Consider the following 18,263-nt stretch of genomic DNA (forward strand, 5'->3'; position numbering starts at 1 on the left):
AATGGTAATGTTTTCATTTTTCTCTGGCAGTTAGAAAATCCTGGGTGGCTCAGTGGTTGGGCCTCTGCCTTTGGCCCAGATCATGATCTCAGGGCCCTGGGATCGAGCCCCACATTGGGCTCTCTGCTCAGTGGGGAGCCTGCTTCTCTGCCTACTTGTGTTCTCTGTCTCTGTCAAATAAATAAATAAAATCTTTAAAAAAATGTTTAAAAAAATATATAAATCCTAAAATTATTGTAATTTTAGTCTTTACTTAGGAAAGTAAGAAAAAAGTAAGCTTTATTTATTAAGACATTTATTGGGGCACCTGGGTGGCTCAGTCAGTTAAGCATCTGCCTTTGGCTTGGGTCATAGTTCTCGGATCCTGGGGCAGAGTGCTCCCTGCTCAGCAGCGAGTCTGCTTCTGCCTCTCCCCTGCTTGTGCTCTCTCTCTTTTTCTCTCTCAAATAAATTTAAAAAATCTTTTTTTAAAAAGGCATTTATTATATAACTTTAATTGGTTATCTTATGAGATTACTTTAAAAATAGTTTTGCTTTTTAAAAACAGATTTTTATAATTAATAGTTGTTTTTAAATTGCCCATAATTTTAAATTTGAGATTTGCTAAGTTTACCTTTATTATGTACAGGCTGTGATCTACATGTGGTGTTTCATATTTATTGCATTTTTACAGTACATTCAACCTTTGAAAGAGTACTTTAATACAAGTTTGTCCCAGCATATGAAACTTTTTTGTTGTAAGGCAGTTATGACACATATATTTTATGAACTTACCTTTGAAGTTTTAGATCTGCCTCTCATATGATTTGTTTTCTACCTCTTCGTCCAGTATTTTCCCCTTTTAACTTTTTTCAAGTAGATTTTGTAGGTTTTAAATTTTTATTTTTTGTTTTGTGTTATAACCAGGCTCTTAAATTTGGGGCTCTACAAAGTATGTAGTTTGGGTTGGGGGATGTGTTTATACTTTTGTTTTAGCATGGTAGACATTTTGTTTTCAAAAATGTTTTTGTGAAAATGTATTTTTTTAATATTCTCCCTTCAGAACATACTGTTATAAAGTAACACACTTTTTTATTGGTAACTGTTGTTTATAGGCACTTATGTAATGTAGATATGAAAATAATTATTTATTTGAAAATAATTATTTTGCCTTATTTTGCCTTACAACTAATCTTCAACAACCCTTTCCATGTAGATTTAATGACATTCACGTTCCTGTGAGGTTAGAAAGTGTGAAATTCGCCAGTCACTGTTTAATGAATCACCCAGATTTAGCAAAGGATCTCACAGGTAAGCTGGCTGATTTATTATAAATACGAGAGTAATCACACAAATATATTTTAGATGTGACCTTTGACCTTAAATTTAGTATCTGAAGAGGTTTTAACTCTGCCTCTACTTCAGTTTTTTATAAATCCTGGGCTGATAAGTGATTTTTTTATATTTATACAATAAAATTACTCTTGAAATCTTCATATTGTAATCCTTCAGGATTTTTTGGAAATCATAGTTTGAGGAGGTAGACATTGGGTTTGGGCACAAATCATTATACCTATATGATAATTAAATTTAGAAACATAACTAATAATAATCCGGAAAGTGATTATCTCCTGGAGTAGACTAGAATTTCCCATTCTTAACTTGAACATAGAGCATTTGAACTTGCTTGTTTGGTATTGGCAAATAAATTATTTTACCAAAATTCTGTTTACCAAAAGAGAAGAATAATTTTTTGTTTTTATTTTGTTTGTATTGTAATTATTTAAGTATCTTTTTTAGAGGTCATAGAATTCTAATTACTCTGTATTTTATATTGTGTAATATACAGAAATATACCCATCAGCAAACTTGCTATAAGCATTTTTACTATTTTTCTTTTACTTCTTTTAATTTGTATTGTAACTTAAGTTCTGAATGTATAAATTAGATATTTCATTGTGATTTGACTTTTCCACAATAGTTGAGGTAAAATACATTATTTATTAAGATGTGACTCCAGTAAGAAATAGTGTGGTATATTTTATTTTGTGATTATGTAGGGTATTGCCACATCAAAAATAAAATGATTTTAATTCATGCCACTTTTTACAAACATTGTTTCAGTATGGATAGAAGCCTAAAGCGTTAGTCTTTTCTGTCATTCTGAACATGACAAGTATCATAGCTAACATTTAGCTTTAGTTTTTTTCTCTTATTACAGAGTATTTGAAAGTTAGGTCACATGATCCTGAAGAGGCTATTCGGCATGATGTCATTGTTACTATAATAACAGCTGCCAAAAGAGACCTTGCCTTAGTAAATGATCAACTCCTTGGCTTTGTAAGAGAAAGAACACTGGATAAACGGGTAAAATCTGAGGAATTTTATTCTTTTGTAATTTATTATATTTAAAATGTTAGCTAAAGACAAATTATTTCTAAAGTTTTAATTTACCTTTTCAGTTATGAGTTTCAATAGAATAGTGAGTGATCACCTGTGTTGTTTTTCTTACAGTTACCATTTTCAGAAGTGACCACGTTGCATAAACTTAGCTGGATCTATCATTCATTGGGCTAAAAGAATATCATACTTTATATGAAAGTGATATTTCTATATCACTATGCCATGCTAAGGGTTGAAGTGACAGTCGTATGGTCAGATACTTTTTTGTGTGATTTCCTCTCTGTGGTTACAGTTAAAAACATGATTTGTTAAGGAAGACTAGTACTAAGAACAACAAAACCTGTTGCTAAGGAATAGTGTCAACTATAAGCCAGAGACAGACATGCAGGGCAGGCTGATCAGGCATCGTATTAACAACTTGAACACAAGCTACCTTTTCAGTGTGCTGTTTTATTTGTGGAATAGTTGAAAACACACTGTCCTCGTAAAATCAGTGTCCTTTAGCAGTAGTTTCAGAGTAAAACTGTATTTCTTGGTTATAAAATACAGCAAAGGTATTCTTTAGGTTCTTTCTAACTATTTTGGTAGAGGAGGCAAGTATGTCAGGTAGGCGCTGTTTAACATATTCAACTGTATCAGTAATTATAACTTTGAACAAGTTTTTCCTCTTGGCTTTTATTTATATGAAATGAAGCTCTACCTGTCGTTAGCTAGTAACTCTCCCACCCCCACCTCCATACATACACTTGATTGAAGGTATTACCATTTGTATTATTTCTTCCTTTTAGAAACATTTCACTCCTGCTTCTGCTAATGTTTGTTTATAGTTTCTGAAATAATAATAAATGAATCTTCCTAAGGCTGTGTGATATGGTCCCAGCATCTACTGGGATATTTTTTTAGGACCCCAATTTTGGTGCAGTAAATTAGATGACCTTGTATATAGCCTTTCTGAAATTTGTTTTCTCCTCTATAAAATGTGGGGACAGGACTTATTCTTAGATTTCACTGCTTACATTATTTGGTTTCATGTGTGATATGTCAAAGGCATCAGTTACCTGTTATATGGGAACAAAGTTTCATTCTATCTAAATAGCCTAAAAATGAGGGAATTATACAAAAGATTGTAAAGAAATATTAATGTAAATAAACCAAAGATCATATGCTCTGATTTGTTGAGACAAATATCTTTTTTAGTTGTTGTTGGTTGTTTTTTTTTTTAATTACATCTCACTGTCATGGTTCTAACTGTAGGTTTTTATAGTCTCTTTTTTTTTATCGACCTTCTTCCTGCCACCTTTCTTTCCTCCTAGCAAACTGTTCCAGTCTCTAGAAGTCCCAAAGAGTCTTCTTCCACTAACTAGTATGTGGCTAGGTAAATCATTTGCCCTTTTAATCTATAAAGTAAAGAAGTTCACTTAAAATGATCACTAAGGTGCTTTCCAACTGTATAATTTAGGATCCTGATACTAAATTTTATTTTTATTCTGAGTTAATATCAAAAGGAATATAATTAGGATAAAACATTACAGATGATAGGGCTTTTGGTTGCAGGATAAAGCACATACTTTCTCTTTTATGTTTTCATCAGTTTTAAAACTGGGGCATATTTTTTAGACAGAATCTAATGAAATCATGTGCAAGATTTACTACTGATTGCTTGGCTGTGAGGAAAATAAATTGGTAGGTGATTTAGTAGTATTTGCATTAGACAATTTTTTAAACAGTCTGATTTATGAATAGGAATATTCAAAATTATTGGTAAAGCAATTTGTTGCTTCTTAGGAGAATAAGTATTATGCCAGCTTAGGTACATGTAAGTCTGATTGTATATGTGCTGCCGAAGCGAGCACATGTAAGTCTGATTGTAAAACCAAGTGAAGAAATGCCACTTTTTGCAGATTTGTATACTAAAGTTTGGTATCTTGCTCATTCAATAAACTTTATACTTTTTAGTGGCGAGTAAGAAAAGAAGCTATGATGGGTCTGGCTCAGCTTTATAAGAAATACTGTCTTCATGGTGAAGCAGGAAAGGAAGCTGCAGAGAAAGTCAGCTGGATAAAGGACAAACTTTTGCATATTTATTATCAGAATAGCATCGATGACAAGTGAGTCTGGCATGTTGGTAGAATGGTTGACTATGAAAGTGCTTTTGATTTTTTTGACATATAATATACTTCTTAATTTTTTAATTGTTTCTAAATTTGGAAATCACTTTCTGCATATTTATACATTCTATGTTCTATTTATACATTCTTTAAATAAGACTGGTACAAATTGTCAAGTAGTATAATTAATGAAGTGGGTATGGGCTTTGTGGTCAGACCAGAGACCAGATCTTCATTCTTCACCTTATTAGATGTGTGCTTATACACAGCTGACCTCTGTGCACCTTGGTTTTATCTAAAAAGTAATAAAGCTTTCCATACAAAATGGTCATGTGGATTAAGTAAAAAACAAACATAAAGCTCCCTAGCCCAAGCCTGTCAATATGAGACTATTCAATAACTGCTAGTTACTATTTTGACTTTTTTGCAACACAATAGGTATCAATAGAGGCAGTGCTATGATGTTTTTTTAATTGAGGAACAATTGACACATAACGATTATAGGTATATAACATCTGATTCTGTATTTGTGTATATTGAGAAAAGATCACCACATTATGTCAAATTAACATGCATCCCCATACTTGTTACAAAATTTCTTTCCTCGTGTTAAGGACTTACATTGTTTCATTTTCTGAATATTGCTTGTAATTCTATATTGGATTGTAGTAATGATTTTGGTTTTTGCAAAGTGCTTTGCAGTGTTTGATAAAATTAGACTGATAACTTCTGCCTCACTGGCTGTGCATTTTATTGATTAATGAAGATTTCTTATATTGTCTTATTCTTGTGGTTCTGGTTAATAAATATAAGCTTAGTAAGATGGTTATTCCAGTATCATTAAGGAATTTAGACTGTGGAGAGAAGAGAGATCAGATACACACAGGAAAAGCTAAATTTTCAGGAAGTAATAATATGAAGGAAGATCCCCCTGATTTTAGATGACCGCATGGGAAAGGAGTTGGATTGTAATTGGAAGAAATTAATGTGTATGGGGTGGAGTTAGGTTGTTTTGGTTTGGTTTTGGGGTCTTTCTTTCTTTCTTTTTTTTTTTTTTTGAGAATTAGCTGTCCGTGACTGCTAAGTAATTTCCTATATAGGTTCAGAAGTGGTGAAGAATAGCTGGCACAGCCTCGCACCCTGTATTAGGAATAACATATAAACCCTTTTAGAACAAATGTTCCATACTGACAAAAAGTGAAGCCACCATAGTTCTAAAGTTTAAATAACATAGCAACCATAGCTCTAAATTTTAAAATAACTAACCCAGGGTACCTGCCTGTCTTAGTCAGTAGAGCATGCAACTCTTGATTTCACAAGTTCAAGCCCCACATTGGGCATAGAGAGTGCTCCAGAAACAAAAAACAAGAACCACCAACAATCAAACAAAAACCATACCCCAAGGAAAGGAACTGGTCACCTACTGATCTTTTCCACTGTATTTACACACATAGATCTGGTATCTTTGCATGAGGTGGTTAAAATACAAAAGGGCTATTACTTCTAAAAAACAATAGAATAATTGTTATTGGGATTTTTTGTTTTATAGACTGTTGGTAGAGAAAATCTTTGCTCAGTATCTTGTCCCCCACAACTTGGAAACAGAAGAGAGAATGAAATGCTTGTATTATTTATATGCTAGTTTGGATCCAAATGCTGTCAAGTAAGTTACTTTTTAAATGATTGTTTGGAGTTAAAGATTTTGTAAAATTACTTTACCTTATCTAATTGTTGGTGGGATTATTGCTGCTTCTAGTTAAATCAAGAACCTCAGGGTGCCTGGGTGGTTTATTCATTTAAGGGTCTGACTCTCGATTCTGGCTTTTTGCGGGGAGGGGCTGGGCACGGAGCTTGATTAAAGATTCTCTCCCTCTGCCCCCACCCAACCCACCCATTGCACTCACACATGGTCTCAAGGAAAAAAAGAACCTTAGATAATGTTTATACAGAAAATTTTTAGAAGTTCAGATAAATTAAAAGTAAAAATTCCAATATGTGTGGACATATTTGGCAGCTGAGTCAGTAATATACAGTTTCAGGGATTCAAAGAAATCCCCTTGTCAAAATTACTTTTGTCTACCTGTTGAAAGGGATCTAAATTACACTATTGGAGCTTTATAGTACAAATCCTAAGAACTAAATACTGCTTCTTAATCAGGAAAGTATATTCAGATCACCCCTGTGTAGAATGACCATATGATTGTTTGTCTGAACTGGAATATTTTTGAAACTGAAAGGCGCTATTAATATTTTTGATCCGTACTTGGCATAAACTTTAACTGTCCCAGGCCAACTAGAATGTGTGGTCATTCCATTGTAATAAAGCTTTTTAAAAAGTAAACGTGTCCTGTCACTAAGAATTCTGATTATTCTGAAAAGAACCTCAGCTCGTGTGTGTGTGTGTGTGTGTGTGTATTATTATAATATGTGTATATTGTATTTTATGTATTTGTCTTTTAACTTTCATATAATTTCAAGCTTATAGAAAAGTTGCGGGAATAATACAAAGTGTTATGATATGCCTTTTACCCAGATTCGTCATTTGCTTTATCATTTGCCATTTGCATATACTTTTTCTTTCTCTCTACATAAATATTTTTTTCTGAACCATTTGAGAGTAATTTGCAAACTTTAGATCCCTTTACCCCTAAATATTTCAGTGTTCCCTAGGAGCAAGATACTCTCTTATATGACCAGGGTACTCTTAGCAAAATCAAGAGATTTAACATTGATACAATATCATTGTCTAATCTAATGTGTATTTAAGTTTCCTCAGTTATTCCAGTAATGTGCTTTATGAGGTTTTTATTTTTCATTCTAGGATTACAGATTGTATATTTCATTGTCATGTCTCTAGTTTCTTAATTTGGAGCCATTCCTTGGCCTTTCTTTATCTTTTATAACTTTGATGATTGGGAAAGAATATTGCATGGTCCAGTCCAATTTTGTAAGATATCCCCTCAATTTGGGTTCATCCAGTGTTTCCTCATTATTAGATTGGGCTTACGCATTTTCAGCAGAAATTCTACAGCAGTAACTTATGTTGGGTTCTTAGTGTATTATATTAGGGGACATTGGCCATTTTTAAAAATTTGCAGGTGATTTCTGATGCTCACCCTAGGTAGTAAATCCCTGGCCTAAGGTTTTGATCTCTCCATATTTCAAAATATTGGCAAATAATACTCCAACATAGACTAATATCTCAGAGATCCCTCTGGGCACCTGAAATTATGAACTGGGTTTGTGAGAGAAGAAAAATTGCTTTCATGGAGAGAAGGAAGTCTAGAATAATAAACATTCAAGTTAAATTTGATGCCTTGAATCTGCATCATTTCTGTGAAGTTCACTTCTGCAGCCCTTCATTCATACCTCTTTAGCCTACCATGAAAATGCCTTTATGTTCTGATCCTTCTCTGCAGTACGTTCCCGCTTCCCGATGATTCTTCATTCATACTCTATGCCCCAAGTCTGTAAAAAAAAAATTTTGTTACCTATCCCAGGCATTTTGATGCCATTTTATCTTTTTTTGTACTAGAACATTCTAGTTTCCTCTGCTTAGAATGTCTTTCAGTCCAGGGCACCTGGGTGACCCAGTTGGTTAAGTGTCATTCTTTGGCTTAGATCATGATCTCGGGGTGCTAGGTTCAAGCCCCACGTCTGGCTCCCTGCTCAGTGGGGAGTATGCTTCTCCCTCTCGCTCTGCCCCCCCACAACCTCCCACTAAAGCTTTATCTTTCTCTCAAACAAATAAAATCTTTAAAAAAAAAAAAAAGTCTTTCAGTCCCCATTTACCTAGAAGATCCTATTCATCCTCCTAAAACTTCTTAAATACTTTCTTTCCTAAGAAGCCTTTTATTTACTATTTTAAACTAACCTGTCTTAATCCCGTAAATAAATGCTGGTGCTGCTGCTTAAAATTTTTAAATAGATGGAGAAGCATGGTGTATCTATCCCATACAGCAAGAAAAATAGTAAAGTCGAATAATTACCAGATTATTATACTACATATTTTTTCATATCTATTAACAGAGCTCTCAATGAAATGTGGAAGTGTCAGAACATGCTTAGAAGTCATGTACGAGAACTGTTGGATTTGCACAAGCAACCTACAGTAGGTTCATGATTTGTTTAAATTAATAGTTTGTTATGGTCATTGTTCAGTTTTTGTGTAGTTACATATATTGAAGCAAGTAAAAACTTATTGAGTGTTTTCCAAATTTTGGTTACACATAATTTCTCTAGTTTTCCAAGCTGTACTTTCACTGTAAATGAATATAACAAAATTTTATTTTCTAGCATGAACAAATAAATGGTAATTTCTAGTTTATCGTTTTAGATACTAAGAATTTATATATGGTTCATCCATTTTCAAATAATTAGAATTAAACATCGAGATAAAATTTTGTGAGAAACTATGATTTGCTTTTTTTTTACTCCATGATTTTGGGTCTTTCATTGTAGAGTCAATATCAAATTAGGTACCAATTCTATAAATATGGCAAATTAACAAAAAAATTCTGCCCAGTGTCGTCTGGAAGATGGAGGAAAGAAATGTGAATAATTTCTTAATATATTTCTAAATGTGTTTGCTACCAGAATAGGTGTTCTCAACTTGTAGACAGAGACCCTTCAAGGGTCTATTGATGCTAAAGCAAGGATTGGCAAAATTTTTTTATAAATGATCAGATTACAAAAATTTAGGCTTTACCAGCCATAAAGTCTCTGTTGAACTGCTCAACTCTGTTTCCAAAATCACAAAAGCAGTCATAGACAATATGTAAATGAACGACTGTGACTGTGTTTCAGCAAAACTTTAACAATAACAGATGGTTCATGGGACCATAGTTTACCGATTTCTGATCCAAATTATTCCAATGTCATTCAAATTTAGTAATAAAGTAATGCTTTATTATTGTGTTGGGCTATACAAAATTACTTTTTGGAAGGCAGAGGATATTCTGAGGTTACTTAAGTAATAGGCCACAGAATAGTTAATAGAACTATTCAGAATAGGAAGAAATTTTTTTCTACTCTTAACATTTTTAGTTAATTTTCTTTGATGTATGATTTCACAGTAATTTTGATGATAATTATTTCCATTATCTTCAGTTCAGTATTCTGGCAAGATGTTTTCCTTGTGGAAGTTATGTACTCCTTTTTAATACTTAAAAACTCTTTATGACATCACCTTTCCTTCTCTTTGTCCTGACTTAATAGTTGTTGACACTCCACAGTTCTTTGTTATCAACTTAAGGTAGAGATTTTCTGGTGACTGGTTTGTGATGTTTTTTGTTTTGGTTTAGTTTTGTTTGTTTGTTTTTAAGAAATGTGTAATTGGATTTTCTTACAGAAATTTGGTGCACATATGACTTCTGTTTCTGTTTTAAATTTCAGTCAGAGGCTAACTGTTCTGCCATGTTTGGAAAGCTGATGACCATAGCAAGTGAGTTTGTTTATTCATTCCGTATATATGTATAATAAACATCAAAACAGACAAATAATTTACATAATGGGACTATCAATTTAATACTAAGTAAAGGAAAGTAATCATCTTAATTTCTAAGAACAAGTGAGGCTGATTATTTTTTGATAGCTCAGCATAATTTTTAAGAGAGCTTGCTTTTAGTTTCGTAGTTTTTCTTTTATAATACTGATTCTCTTTCAATTTTACAGAGAATTTGCCTGACCCTGGGAAAGCACAAGATTTTGTGAAGAAATTTAACCAGGTTCTTGGTGATGATGAAAAATTACGATCTCAGCTGGAGTTATTAATCAGCCCAACCTGTTCATGCAAACAGGCAGATGTTTGTGTGGTTAGTAAATTATACTTCTACACATGTTCTTTTAGCTTTGCTTTGTTGAAATTTATATTTTATTAAAGTCTGCTTTACATAAATTATTTGTGTTAATTTAATAATATTGTGAACTCAAAATTATCTGGAAGTATATCTGTGGTTAGCTTAGCTCTCTTACTACTGTTTAGCCAAATTCCAGGAAAAACACAAGAGAACTAAGCCAGGGAGGTTGGTCCTAGGAATTGAGCAGGACAGTATGCTTTTTATTTAGTAGTAAATAGAATTTTCTAAATGCGTATGTATGTATGCATTTTCTTCACTCACGTATTAGCATAGAAGTAACCCTTGTCAATAAATGAGCAGCAGTTACATTGCCATATATGCATTTATAGATAAGGTAATTCCTTTTAGGCTTTTGTCTTCATTCTATTCCTGGATTCTTTATTTTATAGAAAACCAGTATTCATGGAAAATATCAGGAAGGAAAACTTCATCCATTCATTTATTCAGCATTTTTCTGTGTTTGAATTTCAGCTGTACCATTAACTACCAGTGTGACCTTTAGTAAGTTCTTCAGTATTTTGTAGCCTCATTTTTCTCATCTATAAACATTAAAAAACTCATAAGATGATTAGAAAATTAGTGGGTCTATCTGTGCATATATATCCTAATGCCTGGCCCTGCACTGCCCTTTAGGATTTAAATAAATTATATTTCCGTTGTATTACATATGTTACAACTACTGTGTTTGGGACCAGGCTTACAGAGCTGAGTAAGAGAAAAGAAAATTATTTCAGATATTTATGTCTAACTTTGTTCTAGAAAGAATTAGAGTGCAATTATTATTTGTGTATAAAGTGATGAGGACTATAATAGATGTATATACAAAGTGGTCTGAGAGCATGGAATAGGTATTTTTTATTCATTCTTGGAATATTAGGTCTCTAAGTGGATTTTTTAAAAAATAAGGATTAGGAAGAGATGAGGGGAAGCTAATTTAGGGAAGAGAACAGTGGACTCCTCTTCCGCCTAGGGATGAGGAGATGCCAGGTGCTCAGACTGCCTCTGCTTTTGCCCTTCGGAGCAGGGTGGTTTGCTGAAAACAGTTAAAAGGTTGCATTTATGTCTTTGGCATTTAGTATTCTAGTTCTAGAGTACTGTGTCCTGCAGGATATCTACTAATGAAATAGGATCATAGAATGAAATATTTTGAAAAGACCTTAGAAATAGTTGCTTTAAGGGCACTAGGGTGGCTCAGTGGGTTAAATGTCCCAACTCTTTTTTTTTTTTTTTTTAAAGATTTTATTTATTTATTTGACAGAGAGAGATCACAAGTAGGCAGAGAGGCAGGCAGAGAGAGAGAGGAGGAAGCAGGCTCCCTGCTGAGCAGAGAGCCGGATGCGGGACTCGATCCCAGGACTCTGAGATCATGACCTGAGCTGAAGGCAGCGGCTTAACCCACTGAGCCACCCAGGCGCCCAAATGTCCAACTCTTGATTTTGGCCCAGGTCATGGTCTCAGAGTTGTGAGATGGAGTCCTACATGGGGTTCAGCGCTCAGTACAGAGTCTGCTTGAGATTCTCTCTCTCCTTTTGCACCTCTCCTGGCTTACACGTGCTCGCTCACTCGCTCTCACGCTCTCAAATTAATAAAATCTTTAAAAAAAAAAAGAAAGAAGGGGATTTCATTTTACAGGTTTACCTCATTTTGCAAATAAAAGACAGTGAATTTTAAGGTTTCAGCTGGTGATAGTAGCTGATCTGCAGGTAGAGTCTAGATCTTACAAGTCCTCAATAGTGTTCTTTCTATACATTCCATTGTTTGTAGGAGGAGCCAGTACAAACTGAGTACTGCTCAACAAATGACCTTGAGAAAGAACAATCAAGGGGTGTTTTGGTCTGAGAAAACAGAAATTGAGCTTGAGTTTGAAAAAACTGCAAATAACATGAATTCCTACTATTTGTCAGACCATAAATATCTTAAGAGTTTCCAAATCCAAAAAGTATATGTAAAACAGATGTTTGGAACCAAAATATCTCAGGATGAATACCATGGCCCTGCAGTGCAGCCAGTCAGCACTCCTGGTTTTAGCAACCTACAAAGTAGATACAAGGACCACGGTTGCACTAGGAAGAGCGCGGTAATGATACTTTTTGGTGGGTTTGAAGGGGGGCGGTTATTCTGAGGATATTTTAAGTAATGGACCACAGAATAGCTAATAGAACTCTATTCTAGAAGAAAAAATTTCTGCTATTCATGTTTTTTAGATTATTTTCTTTGATGGATATTTCACAGTAATTTCTGGCTTTTACATTACATTGTGTATTCTGAGCACATTATTTAACTTATCTGTATATTCTTGAGTATAAAATAGGACTTATAATACCCTTTAAATTCTCAGGAAAATGACTACTGTTAAAGTTTTTGCTGTTTTCCAGAATCTCTATATCATTTTGTCTTTATCCACAAGGGCTGCTGGTACTGGTTAACATATACCGTCTAGTATCACATTCCTCTTTCCCTGACAGTTTCATTCTGAAGTTTTAAGAAAAGAACAAAGAAGAATTATGCAAACACTGGGGCACCCGCGTGGCTCAGCCGTTGGGTGTCTGCCTTCTGCTTAGGTCATGATCACAGGCTCCTGGGATCCAGCCCCACATCAGGCTCCCTGCTGAGCAAGGAGCCTGCTTCTCCCTCTCCCACTCCCCCTGCTTGTGTTCCCTCGCTCACTGTGTCTCTCTCTGCCAAATAAATAAATAAAATCTTCCCCAAAAAAAAAAGAAAGAAATCACAAAATTTACTTTCTGTCGCTCTATGTAGCTTTTGTTCCATCTCTGAGAATCTCTTTCTGTCCCCTGCTAATGTGTATATACTACCACTTCCTTTTTTTCTTTTCTCTTTTTTTTTTTTTTTAAAGATTTTATTTATTTATTTGACAGAGAGAGATCACAAGTAGGCAGAGAGGCAGGCAGAGAGAGAGAGGAGGAAGCAGGCTCCCTGCTGAGCAGGGAGCCCGATGCGGGACTCGATCCCAGGACCCTGAGATCATGACCTGAGCCGAAGGCAGCGGCTTAACCCACTGAGCCACCCAGGCGCCCCACTTCCTTTTTTTCTAAATGACAGTCACTTCTCAAGAGGTGACCATTACTCAGTAACAGAATTTGTGGGAATAGAGATCAAACACTTTGAGCAAGGAGTAATAGACACATACTGTGGATTAATACATGTATACATGATGCTGTAATGAGAGAGAATGAGCAATGGTATTATGATACGTGCTGGATAGATTGGCTTTCCCTTTGGACTTCAGGTTTTGAGTTTCCACACCTTGGTCCTAGAGACGGATCACATATTTGCTATAGCATGAGTTCTGCTTGCTCTTTTATGCTGTAGCACCTCCCTATGAGCTAAACTTCAAGATTTTCCAGGAAGCTTATTAATTGAACATTTGAGACAGTCCTAGCTTTGAATTTCAGCTGTGCTATATACTACCATTGTGACTGTTGGTGAGTTACTCAATATTTCTGAGCTTCCTTTTTCTTCACCTATAAATATTACCAACATCATAAGATTGTTAGAATAAGATAAGATGAAATTTTGTATATGACCTAATACAAGCTCTCTTGCACTACCCTGTGAGATGCAAATGAAAAGTAATTCTTGTGGGTTAGATACTTAAAATGAACACTAGGAATTCTTAAAATAAGTGGGTAGAGATCCTAAATTTCCATCTTTTTAACAGTCTTAAAGTAATTCTGATACCAGTCTTTCATGGACCACACCTTAAAAAACCCTTCCCTGCAGAGTTATCTGAATGTGCATTGTATCTTCTGAAGGCCAAATTTTGTGTTGTCCCTTGATCAAGGGACACCATTGTAGATTACTACATGGATTTAGTAAATTGTATTGTACATGGTCTCTCACTGAAGTTGCAGTTTAGGTGACAGAGGCAGGCAAATATTTCAATAGAGAATAGGATGTGGTAAGTATTCTGATAGAATCATGCACTTTGGTAACAGAAAGGAACAGCAGGGGTGGAGATGGGAATAGCTTATTTTAGAATAAGTGATTCCGGAATTGAATCTTAAAGGGCGAGTGGGGATTAGACCACTACATCAAGAATGACTGCTGTATTTCTAGCTTAGTGACTGGTTAGCAGAGAATATGTTTGAAGGGTAGGAGAAGGTAACAGTGTGTGGCCTTGCAGCAGCTGTGTTTAGAAGTCTGAAATTTAAGGCTGGTTGGTATATATTAACATAGGTATAGTTCCTGGAAGAAGTAAAGAAGAACAAAAGGAGAGAGATGCTAACTTGCGCTATTTAGTAACAATCATCATGTGCATCCTGTTTTAATTTAACCTTTCTATGGTTCAGTGAGAATGATACGAGGCGTGATGATTTATGGTAAGAAATATATATTGGGTCTTGTCCCCCATTTCTGGCACAGATCTAAAACCCTTTAATTTCCTGAGTGCTGAGAGATGGGAAGTTGTCTTTTGTTATGTTAATGGATTCCTTTGGCAACTCACCTAAGAGTGGGGACTGCTTCCCTGCCTAGCCAATCACATGATTAGAGGGTCAGAACTATCATTCCTACTACCCTCTGACATCCTGGAAGAACAGAGGGGCTGGAAATTGAGTTCAGCCACCAGTTGCCAATGATTTGATCATCAAACCTATGTAATGAAGCCTCCATTAAAAACAAGAAAGACAAGATTCAGTGAGGCTTCCAGGTTGGTGGACATGTGGAGATTTGGGGAGAGGGACAGGCTCACGGAGGGATTAGGAGTTCTCTGTCCTTTCCACATACCTTGTCCTGTGTATCTCTTCCCTCTGGCTCTTCCCTAGTTCTGCATCCTTTTATAATAAACCAGTAATCTGGGAAGTAAATTTTGCTCTGAGTTTTATGAACTACTCTAGCGAGTTCATCAAACCCCAAGAAGGAGGGGATCGTGGGAACCTAGATTTACAGCCGGTTGGTCGGAAGTGTAGGTAACAACCTGGGCTTTCGACTGATGTCTGGGAGTTGGGGGGAAGCAGTCCCTTAAGACTGAACTCTTAACCTCTGGGAACCAAACCATGCTACGTCAGGGTAGACAGTATCAGAATTGAGCTGAATTGTAGGACATCCTGCTTGTGTCTGGAGAATTGCTTATTGGTGGGGGAAACTCACCCATCTCTATCTCTCCAGGAACCAAAAACAACAGGTCACTGTAACATGAAAGTTAAACCCTTAGAAACTGCTTCTGATGAGAATTTGCCTTTATCTAGTTTTACTGTTTCCAGCTGCAAAAAATATTGATACTGTAAAATCCTCTTATGGGACATTTTGATTAGGAAGACAGAATATGCGAGGGAACACTGTATGTGAAAGAATACTTTTTTTTTTTAAGCAAACATTTTTTTATTGTCAAAATGAGAAAAGAAAAATGTATGAAGAACAAAAGATATATAGTGCAGACTTCTTTTTTTAAAGATTTTATTTATTTATTTGAGAGAGAGATCACAAGTAGGCAGAGAGGCAGGCAGACAGGGAAAGCAGGCTCCCTGCTGAGCAGAGAGCCCTATGCAGGGCTCGATCCCAGGACGTTGAGACCATGACCTGAGTCAAAGGTAGAGGCTTACCCCACTGAGCCACCCAGGCACCCCCAGATGCAGACTTTTTAAGCTATTTTGTAATAACAAAATTAATGAATTGTAAGCTTGTTAAAATAGAGGTTGGGCCATTCGGTAAAGTGTCAGACTTCGGCTCAGGTTATGATCACAGGGTCCCCAGATCAAGGCCTACCTCTGCCTCCTTGCTCAACAGGGAGTCTGCTTCTTCCTCTGTCCCTCTCCCACTTGTTCTTGAACTCAGGTACTCTCAAATAAAATCTTTAAAAAGAGAATAGGGACTATTTCTGTATTTCCTTGATACTTGTTAAGGGTACTTAAAATACTAAATAATTTATGTAATTAGTAAATATCAGTAGTAGTATCAATCTGCGTTGTTACTGGAGTTGGTGAGAAATTTTGGAAATATTGTCAGGGATGCAGAAATAATTCATTTTCTTTATTCTTTCCGCTGTCATTTCCTAAAAGGATTACAAATGATTACTTCTGTTTGAAGCTATGTCAACTACTTTTCAGTTATAAAATTTCTTGTTTATGCATGAAAGTATGTGTGGGTATACTTTTTTTTCTTGTGTAAAGAATATAAGGAGGGGGCGCCTGGGTGGCTCAGTGGGTTAAGCCGCTGCCTTCGGCTCAGGTCATGGTCCCAGGGTCCTGGGATCGAGCCCCGCATCGGGCTCTCTGCTCAGCCAGGAGCCTGCTTCCTTCTCTCTCTGCCTGTCTGCCTCTCTGCCTGCTTGTGATCTTTCTCTGTCAAATAAATAAATAAAATTTAAAAAAAAAAAAAAGAATATAAGGAAACTGTTGATTTGTTGCTACAAACTAATTAGTTGGTTTTTTTGTCACAAACTAATTTAGCTTGCTGCTTATCCCTAGTATCACTTAAGATTATTACATATCACTGTTAGGTGAGAATACCTAAATATTGCATGCATTAAAATATTGTTATGAGGGATTACTTAAATGTAAGGTTATATTGGAATACAAAAACATCACGTTTTAAAAGTTAATTTTGTCAGATGCTTGGGCTCAGTCGGGTAAATCATCTCATTCTTGATCTCAGTTCAAATCTTAATCTTAGGGTCATGAGTTAAAGCCCCATGTTGGGCTCTATGCCCAACTTTAAATATACTTTAAAGTTTTACTTTAAAAAAATAAAAGTTTATTGTGTCTAGTGTTATTATTTATGTACCTACGTGTATTTTATAGTGTTATGACTGATTAGGTAATTGTGAATTACTCTTATTCCCTTTAACATTTCCTTCTATTTTTTCCACCATTACTGTTTCTCCTAATGCCTAGTTTTTCCTTTTTTACTAATCTTTTCCAAAGTACTGACTTTATAGTTTGTCTAGCAATTTTCCAATAGATTTATTTGTTATTAAATGATCACTGACTTTATCTTGGGTTAAAGCATTTATAATTTTTTACTAGGAAAAAAATCTCCTTTTAGGGAGATCCACACAAAATAAGTTTGATTTCAAAAGATAGTAACGTACTTGAATTCAGATTTAAAATATATACCAATGGGTTAGAGCAAAGTATGTAAGGACTGAACTCTAACTGAAATATTTTTATTTTCTCAAATGCTAAAATTTTGCTGAGTTGGTTACAGCTTGCAAAATAAATCAGGCATCTCTTAAAGACTAAGAAATTTTCCCAAGACATGCTCTGCTAACAAATATGGATGGTATCTAATTTAATATTTTTATAATTAATTTATGTCAAGATGTCACTGAAACTACAGTAGGAATTTTTTCCTTTTCCCCTTTTCCCTCTGAACATGCATCACCAATGTTGGGGTTTGGGGTTTTTTTTCTTTTTTTTTTTTTTTTTTAATGAAAAGTGACTATTATTTGTTAGTGCTTTTATATTTTGGAAAGCACTGTTAATGTGCTTAAACTCTCAGACAAAATTTGCATTTACTTATTACAGATATCAATTAAAGGCCTCGTTATTAAACTTCTTTCCCCAGTGCCCAGCACTTTGTAAATTTAACCTTCTCTTTGGACGCTCTATATATTTTAGAAATTCTTTCAATAATGTGTTTTTGTAGAAGATATTTGATGGAATACCACTGTCTTTGAAATCAGCTATGCTCTTTGAGAACTAAAAAACTTTATGTACTACCTTTACTTTTACTTATGTACTACTTTTTACTTTTTGTAAAACTATTAGTACTTTATGTGCTAAAAAATTATGTACTTACGAATCTTCCCCTCTTTAAAAAAACAAATCACTAACTGACATAAAACACATATTACAAAATTATTATGAAATAAACATGTTTATTAGTTTGAAATAAATTTTGAAATTAACTAGTAAGACATACCCATGAAAGTTTAAATTTTTAACTTTTAAAAGTA

General features: G+C 34.8%; 1 protein-coding gene across 2 annotated transcripts in view; it reads left to right on the forward strand.

The window, feature by feature from the left end:
• Nucleotides 1–18,263, forward strand: part of PDS5A (PDS5 cohesin associated factor A) — a 144,712-nt gene that overhangs the window by 70,373 nt on the left and 56,076 nt on the right. For both annotated transcript variants that reach the window (XM_044224443.1, XM_044224444.1), the window contains exons 10-16: nt 1,196–1,290; nt 2,201–2,346; nt 4,339–4,490; nt 6,040–6,153; nt 8,520–8,601; nt 9,885–9,933; nt 10,164–10,303. In XM_044224443.1, the coding sequence (XP_044080378.1) occupies nt 1,196–1,290; nt 2,201–2,346; nt 4,339–4,490; nt 6,040–6,153; nt 8,520–8,601; nt 9,885–9,933; nt 10,164–10,303 (778 nt within the window). The remainder of the gene's footprint in view (nt 1–1,195; nt 1,291–2,200; nt 2,347–4,338; nt 4,491–6,039; nt 6,154–8,519; nt 8,602–9,884; nt 9,934–10,163; nt 10,304–18,263) is intronic.

Source organism: Neovison vison, chromosome 11, assembly GCF_020171115.1.
Source record: "Neovison vison isolate M4711 chromosome 11, ASM_NN_V1, whole genome shotgun sequence".
Taxonomy (NCBI): domain Eukaryota; kingdom Metazoa; phylum Chordata; class Mammalia; order Carnivora; family Mustelidae; genus Neogale; species Neogale vison.